The sequence below is a fragment of the Xiphophorus maculatus genome, chromosome 14, assembly GCF_002775205.1.
Source record: "Xiphophorus maculatus strain JP 163 A chromosome 14, X_maculatus-5.0-male, whole genome shotgun sequence".
Classification (NCBI taxonomy): domain Eukaryota; kingdom Metazoa; phylum Chordata; class Actinopteri; order Cyprinodontiformes; family Poeciliidae; genus Xiphophorus; species Xiphophorus maculatus.
The window spans coordinates 20,469,990-20,484,395 of record NC_036456.1 but is presented as its reverse complement, the minus strand read 5'-3'; the positions used below and the strand labels follow the sequence as shown (position 1 = coordinate 20,484,395).

Below are 14,406 nucleotides of genomic sequence, written 5' to 3'. Positions count from 1 at the left end.
TCAGATAGCTTTGTGGTAAAGTTGTCGGTTCTATCCTCAGATAGCTTTGTGGTAAAGTTATCGGTTCTACCCACAGATAGCTTTGTGGTAAAGTTATCGGTTCTATCCGCAGATAGGTTTGTGGTAAAGTTATCGGTTCTATCCTCAGATAGCTTTGCGGTAAAGTTATCGGTTCTACCCACAGATCGCTTTGTGGTAAAGTTATCGGTTCTACCCACAGATCACTTTGTGGTAAAGTTATCGGTTCTACCCACAGATAGCTTTGCGGTAAAGTTATCGGTTCTACCCACAGATCGCTTTGTGGTAAAGTTATCGGTTCTATCCGCAGATAGCTTTGTGGTAAAGTTATCGGTTCTATCCACAGATAGCTTTGCGGTAAAGTTATCGGTTCTACCCACAGATCGCATTGTGGTAAAGTTATCGGTTCTACCCACAGATAGCTTTGCGGTAAAGTTATCGGTTCTACCCACAGATAGCTTTGTGGTAAAGTTATCGGTTCTATCCACAGATAGCTTTGCGGTAAAGTTATCGGTTCTACCCACAGATAGCTTTGCGGTAAAGTTATCGGTTCTATCCGCAGATAGGTTTGTGGTAAAGTTATCGGTTCTATCCTCAGATAGCTTTGCGGTAAAGTTATCGGTTCTATCCGCAGATAGCTTTGCGGTAAAGTTATCGGTTCTATCCGCAGATAGCTTTGTGGTAAAGTTATCGGTTCTATCCGCAGATAGCTTTGTGGTAAAGTTATCGGTTCTATCCGCAGATAGCTTTGTGGTAAAGTTATCGGTTCTATCCGCAGATAGCTTTGTGGTAAAGTTATCGGTTCTATCCGTAGATAGCTTTGTGGTAAAGTTATCCGTCATTCCGCCTCTTTGAAAATGACAGTAAAGCCCACACTCGATTTTTACGTGCCCCACGGCACAAGACATTACGGCACCCTAATGTACGAGGTCCTTTCAGAGTAAAAGCTCACATCCGGTTCATGTTTGATCTACTGCAAGTAGATTTCCAGAGGTTTCATGTTTAGACTTCGTATTTTTGGAGTTGCAAAAAGAAATAAAGTATCAGAAATAATTGGGGACATTAAGCAACCCTGAAAAACTTCCAGTCACTTCTGGGTGACAGAAACCAGGAAATGTCGTCCACATCGCTGTTTAATTTCAAAATAAAAGCCTATTAAAATAAGACTATTTTCCCCTTAAGTTGCCATGCTTTTATTTTGAAATTAAAGATCAGATGTGGTTGACATTTACTGGTTTTGTCCCAGTGGCGTCCCTCAGCCACCCAGTGACAAGTTACTGGAAACAGAAAGTTCTTCAGCAACAATAACTGGACTTAACTTCTGTTTCTGGTCCGGTCCGGTCCAGGTGTGTCCTGCCTCAGGTGAACCATCATTACCAGTCTGGTCCCAGTCTGGTTGACATCCAGGTTGCAGTACCAGAGATTTTGCAGAACCAGGCCAGACCGGGTCGGCCTGCTATGTGGGTGGAGGACAAAGTTCTGACCCGGAAAGGAGGCGGTTCTGGAGTTATTCCAGGAATGTTCTGATGACAGAGCTTCCTGCGGTTCCCCTCAGACATGAAGCAACACCAGAACCAGAACCAGAACCAGAACCGGGCCGTAAATCAGCCTGTCGTTGAGGTCGATGGGCTGGAGGAGCGGGGCGGAACCGCGGGTCACATGACCACCGCCCACTTCCTGTTCAGGACAATAAGAGACCAGAACCAGTCAGAACCAGCAGACCCAGTCAGGACAGAACCAGAACCCGTCCTCGGCTCGGAGCAGCTGCTGCCGGATCGGACCAGGATGTGGACGTGTTTGATCCTCCTCAGCCTGCTGGATCAGAACCAGGCTGCTCCTGTAAGACTGGACTTGATGACGGGTTCTATCAGAACCAGTCCGGATCACTGACCCGTGTTTGTCTTTGAACAGCTTCCTGGGAAACATGGAGACCTGGTTCTGATGGTTCTGCAGCAGCAAGTGGCCCAAACTGCGGTAAGGCTTTACAGAAGGTTCTGATCCAGAGCTGGAGCTTTAAGGCCCAGAAGAATCCAAGTGGACCGAAAGGCTTCAGGATCATGTGAGGAGAGAACCGGACCTTAGAGTGACCAGAACCTTAGACAACCGGACCTTAGAGTGGACGGACCTGTCAGACTGACAGGTTCCACTGTGGTTCTGGTGGTTCTGATGGTCCATCTCCACATGTTCTACAGATTAAACTGATTAAACATTTAGAGTCAGAACCACCGGTTCGGTTCTGCCCTGGTAACCAGGGGAACCGGTCCACCTTGGTTCAGAACCGGTCTCTGTCGGTGTCTTCATGTCCCCTGAAGTCCAGCAGAGTCAAAGGAAACCAGAACCAGATGATCGGTCACGGTGCTGCTGGGTTCTGTCTGCAGGTCACCGCCGCCCCGTCGGACCCGCCACAGAGGACATCGTCCTCCTCTTCATCCTCCTCCTCATCATCATCATCAGACTCCTCAGAGTCCAGCCAGAGGTCCATGGTAAGAACCAGAACCAGTCCTGAGTTACCCCACATGTAACTACATTACCCATAATGCTCAGCAGCAGGTCTACATGACCATAGCAACAGGAAGAGGATCCAAGATCTACGATGAGAGAGATGCTTCACTACTAGCAGTAAATTAAAGTTGAATGTTTTCACAGACGTTTCAACTGCTGAAGGAAAGACAGCAGGAGGAGGACACGGTAACACACACACACACACACACACACACACACACACACACCCACACACACACAGATACACACACACTCTGTCACACTCTGAGGTTATAAATCTCTTGTTCAGTGACATCATGTCTGTCTGATCTGATGATGTCACTTCCTGCAGGCGGTGGAGCAGATGGACTCTGAGGAGGTGAGGCGTCTTTACTTAGAAATCACTTCCTGTAGAAAGGTCAGCTGACCCGGCTGTGTGGGTGTGTGTGTGTGTGTGTGTCAGAGCTCAGAGCTGCTGCTGCCTCCCAGTATCACCAGCACCACCAGTCTGACAGATGGAGGACGAGATCAGGTGACATCAACAACATGGCTTCACTCAGTTTATCAGCCAATCAGAACGCAGCTCTCTCACGATTTCTGCTCTCCAACAGCAACTCGACCTTTAACCCCGCATGACTCCTTCCTCTAACCCCGCCCACCTTCCTGTCTCCCCCAGGTGTTGCTCCAGACCTCGCTCCACCTCCTGAACAGCCAGGAAGTGGGCGGGGACGTCATAGAAAGGGGCGTGTCCTTGGGCAGTGTGGGCGGAGCTACGCTGCGATCAGCAGGTGGAGACGCCAGCGAAGCCGAGGAAGAGGAGAAGAACGACCTTCATCCTCTGACAGACGACAGCCTGGAGGGTTCAGATGGAACGACCTTTCACCTTCCTGGTTTCCATGGTGATGAGGCGGGGCTAGAGCTGGCGCTGTAGCAGAGACCACGCCCCCTGCTGTTCACCTTTATAGTAACCATGTAGCTGATTGAGCTGCTATTACTGAAGCTCATTAGATGATCAATAATCAATAATCTGATGATTTAATAAAAATATTTACATCTATCAGAGTTCCTGTTTTATCTGCATAAAGAGGTCAGAGGTCACACACAGCACCCCCATGTGGAGCAGAGCGGAACTGACTCCATTGTTCTGGTCCGCTGAACCGGACCGGTTCTGACCAGAACCTGGTCCAAAATGTTGGGTCACCAGGTTCTGCTCTGGTTCCTGAAGTTTGGGTCGGTGTCAGGAAACCATCTGGGCTCTGAATGAGAGATCAGCATCCCCGACCAGAACCAGAACCAGACTGGTTCTGTTGTCTCTGTGTGGTCCGGTAGAACGGATTAGACTCAGAACCAGGAGTCCAGGTTCAACTCAGTGGATCAGAACCTCTGGAGTCCAGAACGTCCGAACCAGGATCCGACGGACCCGGTTCCGTCTCTGTCCTCCAGTTCTGTTTGGAGGGCAAGGTTCTGGTGCTGGATGTAAAGTCTGCTCTCTGCTTCGGGTCAGAACCAGCTCCCAGCAACGACCGGATCAGAACCGCTTCAGAACCGGGCAGACCCAGAGGAGAACATCCTGCTCTGTCTCCACCAGAGGACTGAAGAGTCGGGCTGCAGCCGATCGGTTCTGATCAGGCTGCAGACCCAATAACGTCCAATCGAATAGAATCGGTTCAAAATAATTTATTGATCCAAACGGAAATTAAAGAGTTTCTGTAGATTAACTCAGATTAATACTGAATGTTGTTCTGGGAGATTGTCCCTCAGTGACTCAAAGAGCTGTTAGCTACATGCTGTTAGCCACATGTTGTTAGCTACATGCTGTTAGCTACATGCTGTTAGCCACAAGCTGTTAGCCACATCCCGTTAGCCATGTGTTTTTAGCTATATTCTGTTAGCCACACCTTGTTAGTTACATGTTGTTAGCCACATGCTGCTAGCCACATGCCGTTAGCCATATGCTGTTAGCCACGTGCTGTTAGCCATATGCTGTTAGCTACATGCTGCTAGCTGAGGACACACCTGGTCCTGGTTAGTGTTCTGTCTTCTGTCCATCCTGCTGCTGACCGTCTGACCTGCTGGTGTCTCCAGCAGACGTCCTCGTCTCACACCGCAGGCTCTGATTGGCCGGTGGTGAGTCCAGTAACCATAGTAACTGATCTGATCAGTCTCTATGTTTCTGACCCAGTTCTCCTGCATCTTGGAGGTTCTGATCCTGGCCGGGTTCGGTCCACATGGACACCACAGGAGGTCCTCTGGTGGGACACCAGGGGGCGCTGACGGAGGCAGCAGGTCATCAATCAATCAATCAATCAAATGTTATATGTATAGCACATTTCAGCAGCAAGGCATTTCAAAGTGCTTTACATCATATCAAACACAGAATCACAATGCAATATAGAATCAATAATCAAAACACAGCATTAAGTCAGGTTCCATCAATAAATTTGTAATTGATTACATTTCAAATACAATCCTAAACAGGTGGGTTTTTAGTCGAGATTTAAAAGAAGTCAGTGTTTCAGCTGTTTTACAGTTTTCTGGAAGTTTGTTCCAGATTTGTGGTGCATAGATGCTGAAAGCTGCTTCTCCTCGTTTGGTTCTGGTTCTGGGGATGCAGAGCAGACCAGAACCAGAACCTGAGAGGTCTGGAAGGTTGATACAACAGCAGCAGATCTTTAATGTATTGTGGTGCTAAGCCGTTCAGTGATTTATAAACTAACAACAGTATTTTAAAGTCTATTCTTTGAGCTACAGGGAGCCAGTGGAGGGACTTTAAAACTGGTGTTATGTGCTCTATCTTCCTGGTTTTAGTCAGAACGCCAGCAGCAGCATTCTGGATCAGCTGCAGCTGTTTGATTGATTTGTTGGACAGACCTGTGAAGACGCTGTTGCAATAATCAATACGACTGAAGATGAAGGCATGGATGAGTTTCTCTAGATCTGGCTGAGACATTAGTCCTTTAATCCTGGAAATGTTCTTCAGGTGATAGAAGGCCGACTTTGTAACTGTCTTTATGTGGCTCTGGAGGTTCAGGTCAGAGTCCATCACTACTGGTTTTCAGTTGTAATAACTGAAGCTGTGCATTAACTCTAGATCTATGACTCTAGATCTATAACTCTAGATCTATAGCTCTAGATCTATAGCTCTAGATCTATGACTCTAGATCTATAACTCTAGATTATTAACTCTAGATCTATAACTCTAGAGCTATAACTCTAGAGCTATAACTCTAGAGCTATAACTCTAGATCTATAACTCTAGATCTATAACTCTAGATCTATAACTCCAGATCTATAACTCCAGATCTATAACTCTAGATCTATAACTCTAGATCTATAACTCTAGATTGTTCCTCTTTAGGTCCAAAAATAATAACTTCAGTTTTGTTTCTGTTCAGCTGGAGAAAGTTTTGGCACATCCACACATTTATCTGTTCTAAGCATCTGTTCAGTGATTGGATGGGGTCAAAGGTCACCTGGTGACATCGTAATGTAGAGCTGTGTGTCATCTGTATAGTTATGGTAGCTAATATTATTTCCTGTTATAACCTGAGCTAGTGGGAGCATATAAATATTGAGTAAAAGGGGTCCTAGGATTGAACCTTGGGGTAACGCTCTTCTTAAATGCGCAGGTCTGACTGCAGGGCTTAGTGTTAACCACTCTATAAAATCAGAAATAGGTACGGCATGGAGTCATGATTGGGTGGATAATTGATGCAACTGATGCAAAGAGCTTTGTTTATATTGCCATTTATTGCAGTGGAAATAGTAATGATAATAATAATGACAATAATAATAATAATAACAGCAAAAACTAAACAAAGAGAAATTGTTCAAAAGAAACAAGGACGGGGAAAAAAAGAACAAACCAAAAATGAAATAATCAATAATACTTCAAAACCAAATGTAGTTCAAAAGTCCAAGAGCAACGGGAGGATTGTTCTTTTCCTTTAGATACTCCCTTAGAGTTTATTTTGTTTCCTGTATGGAAAGTGTTGTTTGGTTTTCCTGTGTGGAGAGTGTCTTTCTTTTTCCTACCACCAGGTGGTGTGTGGGTAGCTCGCCATCCCCCGTCAGCGAGCGAGTCGATGAAGGGGGAGAAAAAAAAAACCTGACCTAAAAGGCCAGAAAACATACATTAAGTTCATATATAAATGTTATATTTATATAAGCTAAATGGGAAAAAAACAAATACATACTGCTATGTATTGACAACCACTTCATATATTATAAAAATGAGAGAAAACAAAAAATCCTTTTAAAAAGAAAAGTGCACTTCATAATTCAAGTTCAAAATTTCTCAAGGTAATTAGCAGTCGCTACGAACAGCTAATAATAAATCAAATCAATCAACTTTAAGAATGTGATTGATCAAAGTAGCTACAAACAAAATCATATTAGGTACCAGACTTCATTGATGCACCAGCATGGAATACAACAATAAACAAAGAAATCATGAAAAATAATCAAATCTAAAGTTGAAAGAGAAGCCTTTAAATATTAAAGGTGTGGCCTTTAATTCGGCTTTAACAGTGTGACTTTTTATTAAGTAAGTAATTAGTAAGTGGACTGAGCTGATGTGGCAACTGATTGTCGAGTTGGTAGCTAATGCTAACTGGCGGCGCACAGCGGAAATAACGCCCATCATATATGGATGAATATTTACTCACCGTCGAGTAACGGATTGTTTGAGGAAGTGGATGTTACTTGTTCTCATCAGAAGGTAAACCAGGCATCAACAAAACCCAACCTGGTGAGTATTGCAGCGGATATATTAGCGGCGCTAGTATTGCTGATACAACCTCAAGTTCAGATGGTACTTAACTCACCGCAGATCCTCGAGTTTTAGAGATGAATTCGTTCAGCGATGAGTCGAGTTGGAGATTTGAGATTGTTTTATTAACAACCAACGCCACAACCAACAGTGAGCAGCAGCACAGTGGAAACCCCGGAAATACACATGAGGGTCCCAGCTGTTAAAGGGACGGCTTAAAGGGAAGGTGGTTGGGGCGTGGCGGTCACGTGGGTTACATTGGGGTACCCCACATGTGACCTTTGACCTCTTTGATGAGAAGTTTCCAATTGAAACAAAGAAATCCCTGTTCTTTATGTAGGATTCAAACCAGTTAAGCACTGGACCGGAGAGTCCAACCCAACTCTCCAGTCGATTCAGTAATATGTCATGATCAACACTGAGGTCCAACAGAACCAGCACTGTGGTTCTCCCACAGTCCGTATTTATATGGATGTCATTGAACACTTTTACGAGGGCGGTCTCTGCGCTGTGGTAACCATGGAAACCAGAGTGGAAGGAGTCAAAGCGGTTGGTTATAGTTAGGAAGCTAGTTAATTGTTTAAACAGCTTTTTCAATAACTTTGCTGATGAATCAGAGGTCAGAGGTCAGAGGTCGGCCTGTAATTCTGCATTAGTGATTTGTCTAGATTGTTCTTTTTTATAAGTGGTTTGATTACTGCTGTTTTCAGAGCCTGGGGGAAAACGCCTGACGAGAGCGATGAGTTACTATCTGGATCAGATCAGCAGCAATAACAGGCAGGACTTTCTTAAAGAAATGTGAGGGTAAAACATCCAGATCATGTGATCGGGACGGCTCCCTCTGATTGGTCGGTAGAGAACTCCGCCTCCTGGTGGGACACCAGAGGGCGCCATGGACTCCTCATTCGGACCGGACTGGACCGGACCGTCATTTCCTTCTGCAGGGCCAGTATTTATGTTTTCATCTGGACCCAGCACGACTCACTCAGAACCACTGAACCGGGTCGGAAATATTTTACCTCCTGGTTTGTTTTAATGTGTGACCCAAACTACCAGATCAGAACCAGAACCAGAACCAACACAGCAGCAGGTCAGCTCACTTTATTATGAAAAAGACCTAGAAGAATCAGGTTTTATTTTGAAAAGTTCAGTCACTTCCTGTCTGCTGTTAATGTCCAATCAGTGAGGTCCCACGGAGCATGCTCAGTTCAGTCTGACCCCCTGCAGAGATGACATCACTTCCTCCTGAGGCACTGCCGTCCAAGCAGATCAATCAGTGATGTCACTTCCTGTGGGTGGAGCCCTTGTGGAACAGGTACATGGGTCTCTGGTTACCTGGGTCAGAAACAGGTGAGGTCACATGAGCGGCTGGACCAATCAGAGGCGGTTTATCATCAGGTTCAGTGAGACGCTGTGATGTCATAATATTCACTCTGACTGCATGCTGGGTAATGACGGGTCATTAATTTACATACAGCTGCTGCTGGTCTGACAGGAAGTGTTTAACGTTCACAGCAGGAGAATCTGAACGTCCGATTCCGATCTATTCAACAATAAATCTGATCTGTTCCTGTTTCAAATCCGACCTGTTCCTCTTCCAGATCCGACATTTCTCAATGCGTTACAGGGAGAACGTCACATTTTATCCATCATGCATCAGAATTCAGCAGCAGAAGAAGACGACGTTAAATCAACGTCTGAAACTAATGAAGTGATGAAAACAGTGCGAGTCAGTGAACGCATCGCATCCCAACCGACCACTCCTGGTCCAACATCCAAACAGAACCGGGTCAGAAGCTGCGGCTGCACTAAAGGCCGCTGCTGTTAGCTGTTAGCTTTCTGTATCAGCTTCCTGCTGATCGCGCTGTCGCGGCCATTTTACTGCCGTAAACCTAGAGCTGTTGGCGGACGGCTACGTTCTTCTTCTTTGGTTGCTTTAGGGTCAGAATCCGTTCACACGGCGTCTGACTGCAGTCATTTATTATCATGATGGACCAGAGACAAAACCAGATTTTAGACAGAAATTGTACGCGAGCCTCCAGGCCTGCTATGCTAACGCTAATGCTACCGTAGCAGCACTGAGGAGGAACCATTGAGGGAATGCAGAGACACTCATGTTATATAATGAATTATTATCAACTAGAATGATGATCACCAACCTGTACAAACTGCAGGGGAGCTAGCATGCTAGCTGCCACCTGTGTGTGTGTGTGTTACCTGTGTGTGTGAGCGGTCTGTAGGAGGTGAAGCCGATGGTGTCGGTGAGCAGGGAGGTGAATAGTTCTGGTCGGAGCCTCAGGGTTCTGAAGCGACGTAGCGTCGAGTCCTGGGATAAAACAGAACCAGGTCAGAACCAGAGATCGGGTTCTGACCTGGTTCTGACCTGGTGCCCCCATCCCCTCCTCACCCTCTTGCTGCGGCCGTAGCCGCTCCAGGGCTGCGGCTCCAGGATCAGCGTTCCGCCCGGCGACAGGCTCTGATAGGCCCGTCTGAACAGCCGGACCACGCCCCGGTCACCTGACTGCAGCTGCACCCACTTGGTGACGCCCAGAGCCACGATGACGTCATACTGGCCCCTCCCAGGCCACGCCTCCCCCTCACACACGTAGTCGCCCTGTGGGCGGAGTCAGACAGGTTACCATGGAGACGTACTGAGTAGAGGTGAGGCCAAATTGCTCTACAGGTAAACGATCAATAATCATGTTTGTTGCTGTATTTTCCATCAGGCAGTACGGAGGACACCTACAGACTCACCTGGATGAAGGTGACGTTGTCGGGGAACCTGGAGGAGGATGATAATGGCGGCAGAAGGGGCGGAGCTGAGAGGGGACCCCGACTGACCCTGAAGGACACGGGGAGGGGAGGCGGCGCCCGCATCACTTCCTGTCTGTGTGCCGCCACCAGGTCATGTGACAGGAAGTGACGAATGTTCTGCCTGGCGGCGTGGACCAGCCGCCCGTCTAGCTCCACCCCCAGGATGTGGGCGGGGTTAAAGCTCCTGGCGATGGCCAGCGTCATGTGACCGGCGCCGCAGCCCACATCCAGAACCGTCCGGTCTCTGAACCAATCGGTTTCCAGGAGGCGGAGCCGCGGGTCAGGCTCCGCCCCCACCCGCCCCTCGTGGCTGTCGCCGTAGAAACCGTAGTAGCCATAGTAACGGCAGCGGTTCCCGTGCCGGTAGCGCTGCAGGGCCTTCTTCCTCTCTGATGTGGGGGCGGAGCCAAGACCTGGTCCTCCACACCTGCAGGGGGAGACAGTGAGGTCACATGACCCCACGGACCAATCAGAACACAGCTCTGTGCAAATCGTCCAATCAGAATGCGGCTCTACACCCACCTGCTGGCTTTAGCCCCTCCCACCAGCGGTGTCTGGAACTTGGCTGCCAGCTTTGTGGTTTCCACGGTAACGCCTCCGTCAGCCGACCTGGTGGAGGCGTTGCGGCAGCGGCGGCTCCCAGGCGGGGGGTGGGTGTGTCTGCGCGGCAGGATGGGGGGCGGAGCCACGTCGTCCCGGCAGGTGATGGAGGTGTTGAGCTCACAGGACAGAGGAGACGCAGGAACTGGAAGAGAGACACGGTGGAGGACAACGAACCAGAGGACAGCGCCCCCAGTGGAGGCCAGAGGAACTGCAGCAGGTGTTACCTGAGGGTCCAGCTGAGGGCGGGAACAGCCTGGCCGGCGTCTCCTCCTTCTCCCCTCCTCCCCCATGCTGTCGGTAGCGGTGTCTCCTCCGGGACTTTGGGGGGGACAGCAGGACGGCGGCGGCGTCCCCGTCCTCCCCCCTCAGGTTCAGGGGGTCGGTGACGTTCCTGGGGACCAGGATCTCCACGGCGTCTCTGCTGCGGGACGGCAGGGGGGAGCAGCGCGGCGTCTCCTGATTGGTCGCCCTGAGGGGAGGGAGGGACAACGCTGAGCGTCCTGCTGTCCACAGCGAGACATCAGGACCCTGAACCAGCAGCTGATCTTTCCTTGATGCTCCTGAACGCATCTCGTCCTTCCAGAACCTGAACTCAGAACCGTTGGGATTCTCTGGTGGAACCCAGAGGATCAGAACCAACCAGAACCCGTCCAGCAGCTCTTCAGTGGTTCCACTGGGCCGGTTCTGGTTGATCCGGTCAGGGAGCCTGGATGAGTTCTACTGATGGACCCAGAGACCCGGGTTCTGGTCCAGATGATCAGCTGCCTTCAGATCAAAGTTCAGCTTGTTAACCTTTGACCTTTGCTCAGACAGCCAATGGAAATATCAGTCTGTTGGCTTAGCACTGGTATGCTAAGCTAGGCTAAGCTAATTTAAGCTAGGCTAGGCTAACAGTGACTCAGAGTTAGAACCATGTACACATTCTCATCCTCTGGACTTTGACTAGACCCTGGTTCTCCATCGCCTCCTGAAACCCCCCTCTGCCCCTCCCCCACCTGTTGATGTCCTCGTCCAGCAGGGAGTTCAGGTTCAGCGGGTCGAAGATGTTCCCCCCCAACAGGAAGTGACTCGGCAGCACCGGCTCCGCCTGGCTCTCGCTGTTGGCACGGCGACGGCGTTTGGCCACGCCTTTAAAGCCCACGCCCACGGAGAACCGCCTCTTCCTGATCCTCTGATTGGCTGCAGGAGGAGGAGGGGGGGGCAGGTGGCCATTTTTAGGATGGATGGGAGGGCGGGGCTTATCCAGCTGCTCTGATAGGCTGACAGGAGGGGGGAAGGCGGGGCTTAGTCTGACAGGGTCTTTTTCCAGAGACATCCTGATGAGGGCTCAGCCAATCAGAGATCTGCAGAGAGAGGGGGCGGAGTGAGAGGCACAGCCAATCAGAGACAAGCAAACAAACAGCTGGGCCATGTGTGGTTGCCATAGCGATAACTACTGAGTTCATGGAGCCCTTTGACCCCAGGATGAGTCCAAACGCTGAGATTCATTATGAAAAACCAGAAACAGATGATTTTAATGAGTTTATTTAAAGTTATTGATTATCTAAATAATAATGAGTTAAACCAATAAACACATTAAATCCTCTGAGGAAGTTAAACATGAATGCTGCCTGAACTATATCAGGAAATATCAGATGAAAGGCAAAAATTGTTTAGATTTTAATACTGAGACATTATTCTGGAATCTCATATGACATTAATGATGATATTCTTCTAAATATTTAAATAATAATTAATTCATCTAGTCATAAGTCTCTATAGTTTTCATGCCCTCCACTGACCCTTCTCCATTCCTGAGCTGCAGGAGTGACCTCTGACCTCTCCAGGTAACATTTACCTGCGTCTCTCTCTATGCTGTGGATGAGTTTGTCTAAAATAATGTTAAATCTGAGGTTCATGAGCCTCACATTAATATGGAATAAATATAATAATTAAACTCTCCGTGTTTTAATGACCTGAATCTGAATCTGACTGCAGATGGAGAAGCTAGCAGATCCCCTGACGGGAAAACAGGAGTTATTATTAAAGTTAATTAGATCTGGAACCAGCTCCAGAACCTCCAGAACCTCAGACCCGGTTACTACAGCCGGACCGAACTGAGACAGAACCTCAGCAGACCTCCCTGATGAAGACGATGATCAAACTCACCGTGTCTCCTCCTCCTCTTCCTCTTGTTTATGGAAATTGATCCAAACAGCTTTCGCCTCTAAAACAATCCCCGCCCCCTCCTGTCCTTCCACCAATAGCAATGCGCCCTCATGAATAATTAATGAGCCCAGTGGATACAAACACTTAGCTGTAGCTAGCCTCCTGTGGCTAACACACGCCCCTTCACTAAAAATCCCTTAAACTCCTCAGGTCTGACCGGAAATACAACCCCGCACAGCTCTGCGCGTGTCCGCGTGCGCGTCCGTGTCTGTGCGCCGTGACGTCATATAAACTGAAGGAATTTCACCAAAACACCGAGATAATGCTAGCTGCTTTATCTGAGGGATAACGGAGCCCGTGGGTTTACAGGCCAGCATCTTGGTCCCGCCTCTCACCATTCTGACCAATCAGGATCAACAGCCTCCGAGGGCGAGAGATCGGGCCGTAAAATAAGGTGTCTTACTCTGTGCCTGATTAAAACTTCAACGGTAAAACATTATAGTTTAACCCGAAGATTTTAATCACTACAAAGTTAAAACATTAGCAGTTAGGTTTACTGAAATTTTATTGTAAACTGTTTGGATTTAATATTTTGAAAAATCGTATTTTAAACTCTGGATATCTGTAATTAACCGAGTCTGGACTGACAGGCTGCACAAACTTTATGCTCCAACAAATAAACTTCCAAACTTACACATTAAATTCAGATGAAAGGTATATTCAACAAGCGGTTGTAGCTGATTCTTTACCAGCAATGATGAAAGAAATTAGGTGAGTGAAAGCAGAAGTAATCAGCCTGACAGACAACGCTGAGGGCAAAGAGAGCGGAAGTGGTTCAGATTGAGTTGCGTTTTGGTTAAATCTCCTGGTGGACAGTTTGGTCTGATCTGTTTCTGAGAGCCTGAAGTTTGATACCTGATAAAAGAACCTGACAGAAGATATTCTGGTCCCAAAATACAACAACTTCTCTATTAATTCAATTCAAATATAGTTTATTAACCTCTAAGGGAAATTAAATGATGTTGTAGCTCATTAATTCAGAATTCAGATTCTTTAACGAGTTATTGAAGATGGTGATGGCTGTTGGCAGGAAAGATCTCCTGTAGCAGTCTGTGTTACAGTGATTCTGAAGAAGCCTCTGACTGAAGACGTTCTGCCTTCCCAAGACATAAAGAGCTGAACTTGTTGCAGAACGTGTTCCCTCCTGTTGCTAGGAGACTGTGATCTTCTTCATCCCTGACCTCTGATCTCTGATTTTCTTCTTCTGCAGTTTTTCCTCCAGGTTCTTCCTGTTCTTCTCCTTGTTGTCTCCAATCTTTACTTTGAGCTGCTTCTGTTTCCTCAGTAACTCTCTGTCTCCTTCCCTAAAGGGTAAAATCATCAGATATTGCCACAGATGCATTGGGGTGTTGTGTCTGTATCCTAGCAACAACATAACTGATGACATCACATGCAACTGATGACATCACATGCATTATGACAACAGCTGAGGGTGAAATGTGACACTGCTGACCTCTGATAGTAAATAATCTGGTCAGAAACTTCCTGCCAACAGTTCTTGCTCAGCTACG

The 14,406-nt window shown here is 47.6% G+C and overlaps 2 protein-coding genes across 4 annotated transcripts; one reads left to right on the top strand and one right to left on the bottom strand.

Moving 5' to 3' along the window:
• The first annotated feature begins 1,560 nt into the window (after nucleotides 1–1,560).
• LOC111611020 (osteocalcin 2-like) lies at nucleotides 1,561–3,556 on the top strand. Of its 3 annotated transcripts, none has more exons than XM_023346580.1 (7): nucleotides 1,561–1,857; nucleotides 1,930–1,992; nucleotides 2,397–2,501; nucleotides 2,665–2,706; nucleotides 2,852–2,878; nucleotides 2,963–3,031; nucleotides 3,176–3,556. In XM_023346580.1, the coding sequence occupies exons 1-7, from the start codon at nucleotides 1,576–1,578 to the stop codon at nucleotides 3,428–3,430; spliced, it is 843 nt and encodes a 280-aa protein (XP_023202348.1). In that variant the 5' UTR covers nucleotides 1,561–1,575; the 3' UTR covers nucleotides 3,431–3,556. The 3 variants fall into 3 exon arrangements, with proteins under 3 accessions (XP_023202348.1, XP_023202346.1, XP_023202349.1); XM_023346578.1 differs by having other exon boundaries at nucleotides 2,331–2,501; XM_023346581.1 differs by lacking the exon at nucleotides 2,963–3,031 and having other exon boundaries at nucleotides 2,331–2,501.
• A 4,800-nt stretch (nucleotides 3,557–8,356) lies between these two features.
• On the bottom strand, nucleotides 8,357–13,250 carry LOC102227836 (7SK snRNA methylphosphate capping enzyme-like). The gene is made up of 8 exons (XM_005816379.3): nucleotides 12,836–13,250; nucleotides 11,683–12,030; nucleotides 10,912–11,156; nucleotides 10,607–10,829; nucleotides 10,025–10,511; nucleotides 9,678–9,884; nucleotides 9,488–9,596; nucleotides 8,357–8,605 (listed from the first exon to the last, which is right to left on the bottom strand). Exons 2-8 carry the CDS (start codon nucleotides 12,000–12,002, stop codon nucleotides 8,553–8,555), a joined length of 1,644 nt encoding a protein of 547 aa, XP_005816436.2. The 5' UTR covers nucleotides 12,003–12,030; nucleotides 12,836–13,250; the 3' UTR covers nucleotides 8,357–8,552.
• Between the last annotated feature and the right edge of the window lie 1,156 nt (nucleotides 13,251–14,406).